The sequence below is a fragment of the Mizuhopecten yessoensis genome, unplaced genomic scaffold (assembly GCF_002113885.1).
Source record: "Mizuhopecten yessoensis strain PY_sf001 unplaced genomic scaffold, ASM211388v2 scaffold10917, whole genome shotgun sequence".
NCBI lineage: Eukaryota > Metazoa > Mollusca > Bivalvia > Pectinida > Pectinidae > Mizuhopecten > Mizuhopecten yessoensis.
This window is the reverse complement of record NW_018408786.1, coordinates 966,918-983,226: the sequence shown is the minus strand read 5'-3', so window position 1 is coordinate 983,226 and position 16,309 is coordinate 966,918. Positions and strand designations below refer to the sequence as shown.

Here is a 16,309-nt window from a genome sequence, read left to right as displayed (position 1 = left end):
TGGGAGTTAATATCTGAAAGAAGTTTTCTACTTACTAGTTTGTTTTCTATCCTGATGTCCTACACAGAATGAAACGGAGTACCGGGCACAAATGTCAAACTCCGTAGCTATGGATTTGTACTGCCTTTTGAGAATATTTACCCTGTCGGATGCAGTGGAGTACAGTTCCCCCCGTCACCCTTTAGAAGACTATGCCAGAGTTATCTTTCCTTGGTGACTGAAGGGATCACCGGAACATTTCGCTCAGTATCCTTACCCTAGTTTATTTTGCACTACCTCTTCCCAGAAGGCTTGATAAGTATTAGATCTTCTATCTGTCCGATCATGTGGGACTTTATTGTCTATATCTGTTGTTTCTCCAGGGGCTACTACCTATACAAGTATTCTCATCACTGATTTGAGTGTAAAAATAGCAGCTTATAACAGGGAAATGTCATTTGATTTTGTCGGTGATGACCAAATCTTGAACATAGAAGTTGATTAAACAAACGGCAACAACACAAGAAAAAGGGTATAAGTATGAATTTTATTACCTAGCGTCAATATTTTCTTACATAAACTCAATTATAAAACACACCATTACCTCTTACCCCCCTCTTACCTAACACATTCTCACTCTCCCAGAATTTCATTTTAACTTAAATACACAATTTAAAACGTACGGAACAAACAAGTCAGAAACGTTCAGTCTATATTATATCAAATGCAAGTCAATAAAGACTATGCATGAAAACGCTTGTTAACATATGAATTTGCAGATTCATGTTCACATGTACGTGTGCCTTCCCTGAAACATTCATATGACAGTTAATGCTTAACCCTTTCACCAATGTAGACCATAATGGACTAATCCAGATTAATGTATGGTAGAGTCTACTAAAGTTACCTAAGCTTACAAATTTTCAAGGAAATTACAAACATAGGGTCAGTATTTATCATCCACGATATCCAGGGGTTACGCTCACTTTTACTCTCTGCACCCCTGGAATATGTCGTAGCAAAATTGAAGGCTGTGTGCACCACCTTGTTGATGAGACCAGAAGACATCAAAAGAATATCGCGGTCGTTTAGCGGTAAAAGTTGACTGACTTTGAAGTCGGGTGTCGCCCGTTTGTAATCTTCAAAGAACAGGTATCAGCCTAGCGATTGGTCAGTTTTTGTTTTAACTGAGACCAATCCAACAGCCTTCAATTTTGCTATGACATATTCCAGAGGTGCAGAGATCGTACGTGAGCGTAACCCCTGGATATCGAGGATGAATTTTACGGGTGAGATCGTGCCTATAGAATGACAGACAGGCTGATTCCATTATATCCACTCGTCCCCTGTTAATTTTGTTGTTGGGTATAATCATTTACCCACTTCTAATACAAGGTAACCATTCCTTAAAGAAGAAAGCACTTTGTCTTCTTGAGTTAATAATTTCAGCCATTGCACAAATCCCCGATGTCCTTTTCATTGTATGTAATACACCAAGGTCGTGTAAGTCATAGAGTCTGTGGAATTTACGTACTTCCATAACTGGTTGTGACCTCAGAAAGACTTAATTTAGGCAACTGATAATGTCTTCAAAATTCATCAGAATTTTTTTTTTTTTAATTCTGTTCTATTAAATTTCCAAAACGACACAAATCACTTTCTGTGGTTTGTTGAGTTCATTTTTGAGTGTTGATTTTGACCCCTACCACTTAAGACTTGTGATCAGCCCAGTCCCATGTGATCAGCCCAGTCCCATGTCCTAGACTTCCAACTATTCATCCCCATCCCCAAGACCTGTTATCTGTACTGTTAATCTCCCAGCACTGGGCCCCATTATCTGCCCCCACCCTAACACTGTACCCCCCCGTCCTGCTTTCTGCCCCCCCCCTAACACTGTACCCCCCCGTCCTGCTTTCTGCCCCCCCCCTAACACGCACCCCAGAGGCCTGCTATCTGCCCCCCCCCTAACACGCACCCCAGAGGCCTGCTATCTGCCCCCCCCCTAACACTGTACCCCCCCGTCCTGCTTTCTGCCCCCCCCCTAACACGCACCCCAGAGTCCTGCTATCTGCCCCCACCCTAACACTGTACCCCCGAGTCCTGCTTTCTGCCCCCACCCTAACACCGTACCCCCGTGTCCTGTTATCTACGGCCACCAAGTTGTTGTTTCATTGCGCGAATATTCTCGACCAATTGTTTGTCAGCTGCCCCACACTTCTGTAACACTAGGTTGAGTTCCTCTTCACTGTGATTCTCAAACGCAGCCTCCGCAGCAGACTTCTTCTGACTGTAAAATTAGATTATTAAAGGATTTTTGATAGATTTTAATTTAAAAGAAGGAAAACTAATAATAAACCTTTTCAATGAAAGATTTGAGAGAAAAAAAATTACCAATATCTATCCCAGTAAATTTAGCAAATAAGAAACTTCACTAGACATCATTTTATTGATAATTCTTTCAATAGACGAGAACAATGTCACCCTTTGATACTTCCCACTACTGCAATAAAACATCTCATCTTATCGAAGAACTGACAAAACATCCTACCCTACTTCTCACCTGTCTATAGTTTCACAGTGCAGTTAAGAGCGTAAGTTTGATCCGGACAAGAAACTCCACACTTTGAAAAGCCTGTTGCTACACTCTGTCTTTGAAGGATTAAAACTTTATTTCAAACAGACACCACACAAATCTCTATGTTACTATGGCCTTACCCAATCTTCAGCAGACACTTGACCTTCTGGTCTTGTTGAACTCTGGCTATATATTTCATGGCCTCTGCCACATTCTTGTGCTTGGAACATACTTCAACAAAGGCCTGCAACAGAAACGAAATGAAAAATAAAATGGCTTCCCATCATAACAATGATAAAATTTGACCTCTAGGTGTAGCCTCATTTTTGGTCCAAGGGATATGATATGAACAACTTTATACTTTTTTCATACCTAGTACTTTCAACATATGAAAAGCTGCGGCATTTGCAGATTTCCAGCAAAAGATTTTTTTTAAATTGTTTGTATCTATATTAAGTTTAGAATCTCCTTAAAGTGAACTATATGTAATACCTAAATATCTCAAAAAAAGAACTACTGCCAAAAACCAAAAGAAATCCTTCTTTAACATGTACACCTGATCTAGGCCATTTTCGTTTTCAGAACCCGAACGGTTCGACAGGTTGGACCAGAGTTGATCGTTTATGAAACCGAGACAGACTCGGTGATCTGACCTTGATTTCTAGCGAGCTACGATGAAGAATTTCAAGGCCTGAGTTTATAACATTGACAGGTCAGTCAGGCTTTATCCCTGAAACATTACATTTCAAGGTAAATGAACGGGTCCCTGGTCATAAAATTTGGATGAGTCCTGTTACCTCTAGCCCTACGGGAGGTTTCTTGGACTTTGAGAATCTCTCTAACTCTGCCCATTCACCAGCTTCTCCAAGAGCGTGCATTCGCAACCACCAGTACCTACAAGTAACACATACATATAGAGAGAGCAATCCAACAGCACAAAAACATAACAAGGATATTTATCACATCAGTGAAAATATGCAGAGAAAATAGACTTGAGCGGTTTTTTTAATCTAAACGCTAAAGATAAGGATTAATTAATTTTAAAATAATAATCTATTGATGAAATGCCTTTTAAACTCATCATTTTATGGTTATTTATTCCTGCCAATGAGAAATAAAGTTACCTCGAGATCATTCTCTTAGGATTTGCTAATTTTTCATTTCTTCCATTTGCTAAAGTAATACTTAAAGATCCCTATGCGTCTGCACTGTGGTTTTCCCTGAATGCAGTAACCTCCCCTTTACTTCAGTTTGGCTGTAACTGTAGTACAATTAATTGGTTGCCTAGAGAGATCATTCATCAGTCTGAAGGTCAGGGTTCAAATCCGGTCTAGCCCCGCAGTGTTCGTATCTTAAAAAAGTCTAAAAATAACTTTACTGTGTATTCCGAGCCATGTCGGAATTAAAGGCAACGAATTTGATGACACAGAAGCAAAGAATGCATTGAATCTCCAACAAACAAATATCAAACGACCATATACAGATTTTAAACCAATTATTCGTACAGCAATTAAAAATGAATAGCAGCAACGCTGGTCTCTCGAGACCAGCAACAAACTTTTTAAAGTACAACCGAAACTTAAAACATCTACTCCAAGTCGGAAAGATCGTAGAGAGGAAGTTGTCCTCGCTCGGCTCCGTACTGGGCACACATATCCTACTACATTCGTACCTTTTAAAACGAGAAGATCCACCTTCATGCCACGCATGTGACACTCCATTTACAGTGGAACATTTTTTAATAGAATGTTCCGATTTTAAACACATTCGCAATAACTACTTTCGAGTCACGGATATGAAAACTCTTTTCAGTTCTGTGGACTCGAAGGCATTATTTAACTATTTGAAAAACATCGGTCTATTCTATAGACTCTGATGTCTTTTAACCCACCTTACCCTTTTTGACGTTATACGTATCACATAGTCCATATCATCTATTCGTTATCTCTTTTATCATTTTAACTCCCTTTTTANATGACCACAGCTGTCGATGGGTTGTTAAACCTAAACAAACAATCAAACAAAAATAGTTCTTTTAACACTCAGAACAATGTTGTTGATTATATTTTGTTTATTTCATCTTGATTATTTCTCATAAACATCCCACGAGGTACGGTTTTCTTTTCAGGAAGGATTTATCCAAGCTGAAGGCATGCAAGAAAAAAAGTTCCCATAGTTACAGTTTTAGGCAATGGTACTGGGACCCTTTAAATTGTTCATATTTTATGGAAATAGATTTTGAAAGTTTTAAAAGCAAACCAAACAGGAGGTTTGTCCTAATATGTTAGGAGGGTTACACCCATCGAAGCTGTCACTTCATACCTGGTACAGTTTGTTCAAAACTAATGATGAAAGAACCACACTGTCTATATGAAATGATCATTACAGTTAAGTATTTACTGATAAAATGAATGGATGTTTCCCTATGACACTGTGTTAAACTTTACCTCCTTTCGGGGACCTTGAATTCCTTGCGTAGCTGTTCAGCAGGTTTGTGGCTGTTCTCCACGATAAGTCTATATATGGTCTGGTGCAGCGACAGGTCCATATAAGGACGGTTAAACTCCTCCTCCATCCGTCGCTGGTACTTAAGCAATTTAATCTGGTCATCTGTTTGCTGTAATACATAATAACGGTCATATCAACAACTGTTATATACCTTATTTGTAACACAACACTTGCTTTAGAAAGAAAAAAATCTATACACTAACAGTGTGAGGTGTCAAAACAGGTTATGACTTGGATCTTCATATTTGTCTGGATCTATAAAGGGTTCAGTCGTACATGTGAATACTTAAGAACGCATAATAAGGAGATTTCTCTCCTACTGGTGAGATTTTTGTCAAAGCATCCCTTACTGGAATCAAAATTTGAGTTTTAAATTGAAAAACATTCATATATAAAGACTTCATTAATTTGTGTCATTGCTTTTTGTATCACAATGTATTTTTAAAAGTCCTAATTTCCTAATCAAACAAAAGGGAAATTTGAGAATTACCTTCACAGCAAATTCATTCTTAGCTCTAGCATAACAGTTCATGGCTTGTTTTAAAGTTTCACATCTGTCCTCCAGCCTCTAAAATCATACAAACAGTGCATTAAATAAGCTCAAAACCAAGATAACGTATCTGACATCAAAAATTAAATTTTAAATCTACAGAAAGTGTCCTGCTAGTAAAGGTAGCATGGGCTGACATACCGTAATATAGTGGTGATTATGTTGGAACAAGCAACTTAGATATATAGGAAGTTGTTTTAGATTGTAGGTTCTACCGTTTAATGTTATAGACAAATTCATCAGATTTACTTCATCATCAACACTCTTGAAAACCTAGCTTATATCAGTCCTAATTCATCGATATTCTTAACATGCTCACATCAGCTCTACTGCATCAAAACTCTTGAAAACCTGACATCACACTTACTTCAGCATCAAACTCTTTGATAACCTTGCATCAGACTTACCTCATCATCAACACTCTTGACAACCTTATATCAGCCATAGTTCATCAACACTCTTAACAAGCTCACATCAGTTCTACGTCATCAAAACTCTTGAAAACCTGACATCACACTACCCACATCATCAAACTCTTTGATAACCTTGAATCATACTTACCTCATCATCAAAACTCTTGACAACCTTACAGTTGGCCTCCTCTACAAAGTTATCCTCCTGGTAATACAGATCTTCCATCATCTGAGGGTTTTGGTGGCGACAGTACTGAAATGTCGAAGCACATCATTTCAGTGCACCTTCTAAATGCTAAATTCTAGGAAATCCCTTAACCTTAAAGTATTGTGACAATTTTTTAACCCTTTCAACCCTATGTAACTTTAGTAGACTCTACCATGCATTGATCTGGATGCATTCATTGTGGTCTACAGTGGTGAAAGGGTTGATATAACAGTGTATAAAAACAATACATGAAAATAATACAATACATTTACAGTTTTACACTCAGGTTTTTAATCTACAAAAACATGAAAATCGACTCTGCAGTAAAAAAAAAATTTTTTAAAGATTTGCTGAAGTTTTGCTCCTTACAAACATTTCACCCATGAGTGTCAAAATCAATTTAGCGGGTACTCAGTTTTGAATTTTACCAATTCTCTGACCAGTGTTAAATGTGGTTTCCTGTTCAACAACAAAACTTTCATAATTTTCAGTGAAATATTCTTTTACATTTGTTTTCCATACAAACATCATAGCCATTATATAAAGTCATTATATAGAGTTGTTTTAAAGAGTTTACCTGTATGAAGAGAGAATAGGCTATGGGCATGTTTCTGATGGCCATGAAGAAATCCCCATCCTTCATGTCATTCTTCAGCTTCAGTAGCACTGTGTAAACTGTGTCAAAGTAACATACAACCTTAAACATCACACGGTATATCTAATAATCATACACCAAGCTCCAGTCAAAACATCATCATCCTGGATATCCAGGCGTTACACTCACTTTCGCTCTCTACACCCCTGGAATATGTCATAGCAAAATTGAAGGCTCAGTGTGTACCACCTTGTTGATGAGACAAGAATACTAGTTTGATCCTTTGATGAACATCAAAAGAATCTCGCATTCACGTCATGGTAAAAAATGACAGGCTTTGGAGTTGGGCGTCTCTCCTTTGTTATCTTCAAAGGACAGGTATCTGTCTAGCGATTGGTCAGTTTTTTTTACCTGTCACCAATCGAACAGTTATCTTCGTGCCTTCAATTTTGCTATGACATAATCCAGGGGTGTAGAGAGCAAAAGTAAGCGTAACCCCTGGATATAGAGGATGTAACATCATGTAAAAAATACATACATTTACACCAAGACAATGATCAAATGTACCATCAGTTAAGGCTGGATATTCATTACTGTTAACTGATCTCTACAAATACAAAATAGAGAAACCAATGTTCTTTTTAAATTTTATACCCTAAGTAACTTCAAAAGCACATTTAGTCAAATATAGAATATAAAAGTTATAGCTGAAGAAAAGTCAAGACAACGAATTACTTTAGTCATTATATAAACTGGAAAAGACATTAAAATCCAGGATAACAGTTTTTGACAATATATTAGGTGTAAAATTATTAAATACCAGATTTTTTTCCTGAAATTACAGCCCTATACTTTATAAAGAGTGAACCCTAAATCATGACCAGTGATTGTTAGTCAATAGACTGGTCATTATACGCAGGTCTACTTGTATGTGATGTACTGCAGTCAGTATTCCTTCCCTCTACAGCTTTAGACAGTGTCATCTAGTCCATGTGACATACCAAGGTCAGTGTCCCCACTCTCTATAGCCTAAAACAGGGCCAATTGGTCCTTGTGACATACTGAGGTCAGTGTCCCCCACTCTCTATAGCCTTAGACAGGGCCGACTGGTCCTTGTGACATACCGAAGTCAGTGTCCCCCCTCTCTATAGCCTTAGACAGGGCCAATTGGTCCGTGTGACATACCGAGGTCAGTGTCCCTACTCTCTATAGCCTAAGACAGGGCGAATTGGTCCTTATGACATACCGGGGTCAGTGTCCCCACTCTCTAGAGCCTAAGACAGGGCGAATTGGTCCTTGTGACATACCGAGGTCAGTGTCCCCACTCTCTATAGCCTAAGACAGGGCGAATTGGTCCTTGTGACATACCGGGGTCAGTGTCCCCACTCTCTAGAGCCTAAGACAGGGCGAATTGGTCCTTGTGACATACCGAAGTCAGTGTCCCCACTCTCTATAGCCTTAGACAGGGCAAATTGGTCATTGTGACATACCGAGGTCAGTGTCCCCACTCTCTATAGCCTTAGACAGGGCTGATTGGTCCCTGTGACTTACCGAGGTCAGTGTCCCCAATCTCTATAGCCTTAGACAGGGCCAATTGGTCCTTGTGACATACCGAGGTCAGTGTCCCCACTCTCTATAGCCTAAGACAGGGCAAATCGGTCCTTGTGACATACCGAGGTCAGTGTCCCCACTCTCTATAGCCTTAGACAGGGCTGATTGGTCCCTGTGACTTACCGAGGTCAGTGTCCCCAATCTCTATAGCCTTAGACAGGGCCAATTGGTCCTTGTGACATACCGAGGTCAGTGTCCCCACTCTCTATAGCATTAGACAGGGCCAATTGGTCCTTGTGACATACCGAGGTCAGTGTCCCCCACTCTCTATAGCCTTAGACAGGGCCAATTGGTCCCTGTGACATACCGAGGTCAGTGTCCCCACTCTCTATAGCCTTAGACAGGGCCAATTGGTCCTTGTGACATACCCAGGTCAGTGTCCCTACTCTCTATAGCCTTAGACAGGGCCAATTGGTCCTTGTGACATACCGAGGTCCGTGTCCCCACTCTCTATAGCCTTTGACAGGGCCAATTGGTCCTTGTGACATACCGAGGTCCGTGTCCCCACTCTCTATAGCCTTAGACAGGGCCGATTGGTCCTTGTGACATACCCAGGTCAGTGTCCCCACTCTCTATAGCCTTAGACAGGGCCAATTGGTCCCTGTGACATACCGAGGTCAGTGTCTCCACTCTCTATAGCCTAAGATAGTGCCAATTGGTCCTTGTGACATACCGAGGTCAGTGTCCCCACTCTCTATAGCCTTAGACAGGGCCAATTGGTCCTTGCTCATCTTCATCAGGAGAGGAACCTGCTGAGCTGCCCGGGGCTCAAAGTCCAGCAGCTTAACATAGAAAGTACAAAATATGTAAGCACATCATTGCTACTGTGAATCTTTTTCCACCTGTATCATTATAAGTTGTCATTTTATAGTAAAGCAGGCTATTATTTAATTATTTTGCCAATACATTTTGTATTAAGAAGTAAAAAAGGTTTACAGTTTTAAGGGATTTGAAAGTACAATGCATCAGTAAGTACATATATCAAGAATTACTGCTTCAACAATAAGTGTCAGAGATATAGAATATCGTGATTCCCCTACACTTACCCGTATGGCTAGGTCTGTACGGCCACATTCTAAAGCTTGGCTAGCTATATCACAGTAGGACACACCAGGGGTATCGCCAAGTTTCTGAGCGACGGCCCTGGCTATTGTCTCATCGTCTTCATTCTTCTGTTTTACCTGTAAAAGGACAACACCATTACAGCCACCTTTAATCTTTATATCCATTTCAATGTTAACTCATTTCTTGGAAATACCATATTAAGAGTTACATGTACAATGTATGTAAATGTTCAGCATGCTGCATAGCACAATAATATCACTAAAAATATAATTGAAATAAAATTGAATGTTAAGTTGTTCATAAAGAAGTTGGTAAAAAAAATTGTACAAAAATTATTTTTCACTAAAACAAATATACATACACATGAGAAAATATGGTTATAATGGAAACTTCACATTTCCAAACTTCACATTTCTTCACATTTCCAAACTTCGCATCTATACTACCTTTAATTCTACCTTTGAAAATTTAAATAGTATTATGGTGGCATTAATTCATAATTCAAATCATTAACATATAGCTTACTTTGTAACAGGCCCAGTGAGCCAGAATACGACTAGCCCCCTCCTGGTCCGGGATCTTCAGGTACTGACAGAGTTTGATGGCAAGATGGAACATCTTCCTGAGGACTAGTCTGTCAATCATTACAGCCATAGACAGGTGCTCTAATCTAATACCGAGTTAGGGAGGCTTTTATTTAATATGTGAAAATAATAAAAAATAAAAATAAAAAAAATACATCTCTGATTTGAAAACAAAAAATAATTGGAGGTTTGTTTTTGTGAAGTTCTTTCTCCTTCCCTTGTAAAATAAAAAAAAGCTAATAAAGTCAAATAACCAAATATCTACAATGGTAGCATTTATGTTATTAGTGGAACTACCTGCTCAAAAAAATATAAAAAGACTAAATGAAATTTGAAAGTTTTGACATGGAAAGTCACAATACCCTAAAAGTTAATTGTGTGAATTTATTCCATAAAAATATTACACTTATGGCCCCTCCCAGGGCCCAAACAGAGACCCTCTGTTATTTACAACCTGTTCACATATCTACATACAACAAGCATGCTTCATACAAATTTTAGTTAAACTATGATCAAATCAAAACCAGAAAGAATTGGCTTTTCAGTATGTCTTTGTAAAACTCTTTGTCTTGTGATAACAATGAAAGTATAATTCTTCTTCTCGATGAATTCCTGGATAAAAGGAATATTCACAAGGATACTGTGTGTAGGTAATGGGAATGCCGATCTTATGGTGGCGCACTTGGTTGATGACACGCAGCATCTGACACATGTTGACAAACGTCTCGGGGCTGTAGTCGGTCAGGAAACACTTTCCGAATGTCGCTGCCTGGAATCATATCAACAACATTACTGCTGCTGTACGACAGGAGAATTTTTGTTGTTTACTGGTATTTAACATGAACAGTTTTCTAATTTGCAATGACACTGCAATCAACAGTACAGTAACACTTTTACATTGCTACTTATATACATCGGTAAAAATTCAATATAATACCCATGATTAATTTCCCATCTTGGTCAACATGTTTCAAGGTTGCATTTTCCTTTTTTCCTTAATAACTCCTTTCTATAGCTCATGACACTAAAATTTCACAGGACAAACTGTAGCACGTATAACAAAGTTTTACTGTACAGCAATTTGTATACAATTTAACCAACTCGCCTTGATCAGCACTATACTCAAGAGACAAATTTAGTATCTGCAAAATTGTTTTTATCACCACAGGTGATAATGTATTAATGAAGCTGCCAGAAACTTTCCCCCAGTCTACTTACCCTGAGTAGGGCTTTCTGTTTGTCCGTTTCTATTTCAAACCCTGCGGCCTTTATACACTGGTTGACTGCGACCTCTAGCTTATCTTTGATCATACGGATGTACTCGTCAGCTTTCTGAGATCCTTTCTGTAACAACATGTATATAATGTCACAAGGGTAATCATTTCTATATGACATGCAAAAGTGTACTACCATATTTATTCTTGAATATGCCCAGGAGACCAAATTATTATCTTTGTTCCAATAAGGGGGATATGATTTTAACAGGACAATGGAAAAGCATTTGTTGGCACTTCTACTGATCTGCAATATATATATGGATGGGCTTATTACCAGGCATGGGCTTATTACCAGGCATGGGCTTATTGCTGGATAAATAGTTATTCAAATATACTTGCGGGCAAGTGAGAGATTCAACAACGACTACCTTGTACCCGTGTTTAAGAGCATCTAGTCATTAAAAAGGTTGCGGATTGTTAAACCTATACTACTAGCACATAAAAGGGTTCAAACAGTTTCAAATCCTTTAGAATTCATGTCCAACCTGTGATGATACACCTTAATCACAAGAGATCTTGTATCTACAGAAATCTGTAATAATTTGTTATGAATATTTCTGTAGAATTTATATGTCAATGACTACAGTAGTAGGACCCCAACATAACGGGAGAAAGGATTACCCAATCAGATACACATCTGAATCAGGGTTTTTTTAAACTCACATGAAATTCTCGAGAAGCTTCGTACAGCATTGCCCCCGGCTCCATAGAACCTATCTTAAATATGTGTTCTGTTACCTCTGAAACAAGACATACATCATATTATATACACAATCAGTAATTAGGGCATTGTGAAAACATCAAACACTGATGATATGTACTAATATACAGGAGTATTAACATGTTTATTTCAAAAAAGCCAAAGTTTCATTTCTGTCATACGACCATGGTTATTTTCAGATACCTTTACAACGAAGATAAAATTGCAATATTTTTTTCAAAGTCCAATTTGTATTATGAAATGATGTCTTGCATGAAAACTGATCTCACTTTGAGAAGTTTAATAATTTGCTGCATACAATAAAGTTGATGGTTCTGTGATAAAAGGGTAAACATTCAAGCACAATGCATGATATATTTCAGAATTATAAGAATAGCCGCAATTCTCGATTAATTATCACATCTAGTATCTAGTTTCTATTTACCAATGATTGCTTTTATAGAACCGTTCAGGAAAGGTCAAACATACAAAAAGAAGTTCACAGCATGACCTTCTCTTCAGAAAGGTCAGACATACAAATAGGTCACAGCATGACCTACTTTAAGTTCATATGAAGAGTTCACCTCATGACCTATTTATCTTCGTCTGCTGGATAACCAAACTACTCGGTAGTGAAGCGGACTCAAACAAACATACAAACCTATTTTTTATCAACTTGTACACAGAAGATAACAGTTTGACTACTTACCGGGTACTTTGTGAAGGAACTCGTGTTGGTAATTACTGATAATCCTTGTACCATCCATCTCTTGTACTAAGTGGGCTGGGGACTCAAAGTTGTATCTGACCACACGTTAAGAAACTGACCACCATCAAACTAAAAATAGCTATCAAAAACTAAACCTAAATCCAATAACACTACCTTAAAAGTAGGTCATGGTCATTTATAGGAGGAAACTTTATACAACTCTATTCAAGCTGCTAGTGGTCAAATATAATCATCCGGGCTTCCTGGTTATTCAGAAAAAGTTTTTAAAAGGATTGTACATATTTGACCCCTGTGATCTTCAACGTAGGTGAAGGTCATCCATTTGAGGAAACTTCATAGCACTACATTCCAGGTACTTACTTGCCAAACATCATCACCCTGGCGCCTCCTGGATATTGAGAAGTAGTTGAAAGATTTTTTTATATATTTGACCACTATTGTCTTGAAAGTAAGTCAAGGTCATTTGTTGGAGGAAACTTTAAAGCACTCCATCTTAAGTACCTACTGGCAAATTATTAGCACTCTAGGCCTCCTGGTTATTCAGAAGAAATTGTCTAAAGATGTTTTTACATATTTGACACCTATGTCCTTGAAAGTAGGTCAAGGTCATTTATTTGAGGAAACTTTACATCACTCATCCCAAGTACCTACTGGCAAATTCATCATGACCCTAGGTCCTCCAGTTCTTAGGAAGAAGTCTTTCAAAGATTAAGTTGACTGATGCCGGACGGACGACATACCATACCATCAGCTCACAGACACTTCATGCCAGGTGAGCTAATAAAACCAGCTCAAGTTGAACTCAATCAAAGTGACCAGAAAAATAGTCAGTGTTCGAGTTACCGGTATAAAAATTTAATTTTCACATCCTTGATAAGTAATGATGAAAATTGTGTCTGATTGTCAAAACGCTCTACTTTACCCAACTATAGCATTAATACTCTGATCAATTTATTCTCTCATTAGAAACAACCAAATGGACATAACTGCAATACTTCCACTTGACAGACATCACAATACACTAGTGTAAGGATACCGTATCCAGTCTTTTTGTGGTCCCACAACTACCATTAGAGTACCCCACATGGCCACCACTGCTCCAATACCACACCTGAAAGGTCAAGGTCATGTATTTACATCTATGCCAATGCATTAAGGTAGCCATAAAAGCTCCCTAAACTCTAATCCTTTATCCATAAGATCAAGGTCATTACATTTATGGAGTCAGCTGAAAACACATAATTATGTTTAATTTTTTTGTTCAAACTATTTGTGTTATGTGATAAAAAGAATCTTACATTTGTGTTCATGTCATATTGAATTTATAAAACTTGTTCAATAATTTGATATGACACGAGCCTTTATGGACACTCATGTAAGATCCTCTATTTATCAATCACATTAATTTGATGTAACAGAAAGAATATGGTACCGGTATGTGAAATATACATTGAAAGTACTATGTACATGTTTATTAAATTAGGCTTGTACATGTTTACAATGACACCCACGTTTAGAGATACCTACCACATTAACTGGTGGGGACAAGCTTCAGTCTTGGTGTTAAATTCACAGTAAACTTTCTGTAAGGAAGCAGACAATATGACATTAAACAGGCGTCCAAATGTATACCTAAAACATCTCACTATCATTCAAATTATATTATCAGCAGATGTTCTGTATCTGATACCTCCAAGAATATACAAAGAAATCTAAGGATTACACAATGTATACTTGTTATACAAGCGAAAGATGACATTAGAGGTTGGGGAGTGAATGTAATAGACTTGTGTCTACGTCTCCCATCATCACCCCCTATATACCTCTGTTAATTAGAGGAACAGACTTAATTAATAGACTTGTGTCTGCATCTCCCTTGTCAAACAATTTGAATCATCTTCCCCTATAGATCTCAGTTAATTAGAGGAACAGACTTAACTAATAGGTTTGTGCTTGTGTCTCCCTTGTCCAAATGAACGACTGGAATCATCATCCTCTATATACCTCTGTTGTTTAGGGGAACAGACTTAACGAATCATCGTCCCCTGTATATCTCTGTTAATTAGAGGAACAGACTAAACTAATAGGTTTGTGCATGTGTCTCCCTTGTCCAAACGAACGACTGGAATCATCATCCTCTATAAACCTCTGTAGATCAGAGCAACAGACTTAACTAATAGGTTTGTGCCTGTGTCTCCCTTGTCAAAATGAACGACTGGAATCATCATCCTCTATATACCTCTGTAGATCAGAGCAACAGACTTAACTAATAGGTTTGTGCATGTGTCTCCCTTGTCCAAACGAACGACTGGAATCATCATCCTCTACAAACCTCTGTGGATCAGAGCAACAGACTTAACTAATAGGTTTGTGCCTGTGTCCCCCTTGTCAAAACAAAAGACTGGAATCATCGTCCCCTATATACATCTGTTCATTAGGGGAACAGACTTAACGAATCATTGTCCCCTATATACCTCTGTTCATTAGGGGAACAGACTTAACGAATCATTGTCCCCTATATACCTCTGTTCATTAGGGGAACAGACTTAACGAATCATTGTCCCCTATATACCTCTGTTCATTAGGGGAACAGACTTAACGAATCATTGTCCCCTATATACCTCTGTTCATTAGGGGAACAGACTTAACGAATCATCGTCCTCTATATACCTCTGTTCTTTAGGGGAACAGACTTAACGAATCATCATCCTCTATGTACCTCTGTTCATTAGGGGAACAGACTTAACGAATCATTGTCCCCTATATACCTCTGTTCATTAGGGGAACAGACTTAACGAATCATCGTCCTCTATATACCTCCGTTCATTAGGGGAACAGACTAACAGACTTAACTAATAGGTTTGTGCCTGTGTCTCCCTTGTCAAAACAAAAGACTGGAATCATCGTCCCCTATATACCTCTGTTCATTAGGGGAACAGACTTAACGAATCATCATCCTCTATATACCTCTGTTAATTAGAGGAACAGACTTAATGAATCATCGTCCCCTGTACATCTCAGTTAATTAGAGGAACAGACTTAACGAATTATCATCCTCTACAAACCTCTGTAGATCAGAGCAACAGACTTAACTAATAGACTTGTGCCTGTGTATCCCTTGTCCAAACGAACGACTGGAATCATCATCCTCTATATACCTCTGTTCATTAGAGGAACAGACTTAATTAATAGACTTGTGTCTGCATCTCCCTTGTCCAAACGAACGACTGGAATCATCATCCTCTACAAACCTCTGTGGATCAGAGCAACAGACTTAACTAATAGGTTTGTGCCTGTGTCTCCCTTGTCCAAACGAACGACTGGAATCATCATCCTCTATATACCTCTGTTCATTAGGGTAACAGACTTAACGAATCATCATCCTCTATATACCTCTGTGGATCAGAGCAACAGACTTAACTTATAGGTTTGTGCCTGTGTCTCCCTTGTCAAAACGAACGACTGGAATCATCATCCTCTACAAACCTCTGTAGATCAGAGCAACAGACTTAAC

General features: G+C 38.4%; 1 protein-coding gene across 1 annotated transcript in view; it reads right to left on the bottom strand.

Annotated features, from left to right (window-relative positions):
- Positions 1 to 2,035: 2,035 nt before the first annotated feature.
- The window catches only part of LOC110463599 (vacuolar protein sorting-associated protein 16 homolog), a 23,907-nt gene continuing 9,633 nt past the window's right edge, over positions 2,036 to 16,309 (bottom strand). Inside the window, exons 8-23 of the mRNA XM_021518338.1 lie at positions 14,323 to 14,378; positions 13,832 to 13,906; positions 12,775 to 12,869; positions 12,029 to 12,105; positions 11,307 to 11,432; positions 10,730 to 10,857; positions 10,030 to 10,174; positions 9,486 to 9,620; positions 9,113 to 9,221; positions 6,811 to 6,908; positions 6,174 to 6,278; positions 5,553 to 5,630; positions 5,002 to 5,171; positions 3,352 to 3,448; positions 2,695 to 2,798; positions 2,036 to 2,266 (exon numbers count right to left, since the gene is read on the bottom strand). Of these exons, the coding sequence (XP_021374013.1) occupies positions 2,122 to 2,266; positions 2,695 to 2,798; positions 3,352 to 3,448; positions 5,002 to 5,171; positions 5,553 to 5,630; positions 6,174 to 6,278; positions 6,811 to 6,908; positions 9,113 to 9,221; positions 9,486 to 9,620; positions 10,030 to 10,174; positions 10,730 to 10,857; positions 11,307 to 11,432; positions 12,029 to 12,105; positions 12,775 to 12,869; positions 13,832 to 13,906; positions 14,323 to 14,378 (1,743 nt within the window). The 3' untranslated portion in view covers positions 2,036 to 2,121. The remainder of the gene's footprint in view (positions 2,267 to 2,694; positions 2,799 to 3,351; positions 3,449 to 5,001; positions 5,172 to 5,552; positions 5,631 to 6,173; positions 6,279 to 6,810; positions 6,909 to 9,112; positions 9,222 to 9,485; positions 9,621 to 10,029; positions 10,175 to 10,729; positions 10,858 to 11,306; positions 11,433 to 12,028; positions 12,106 to 12,774; positions 12,870 to 13,831; positions 13,907 to 14,322; positions 14,379 to 16,309) is intronic.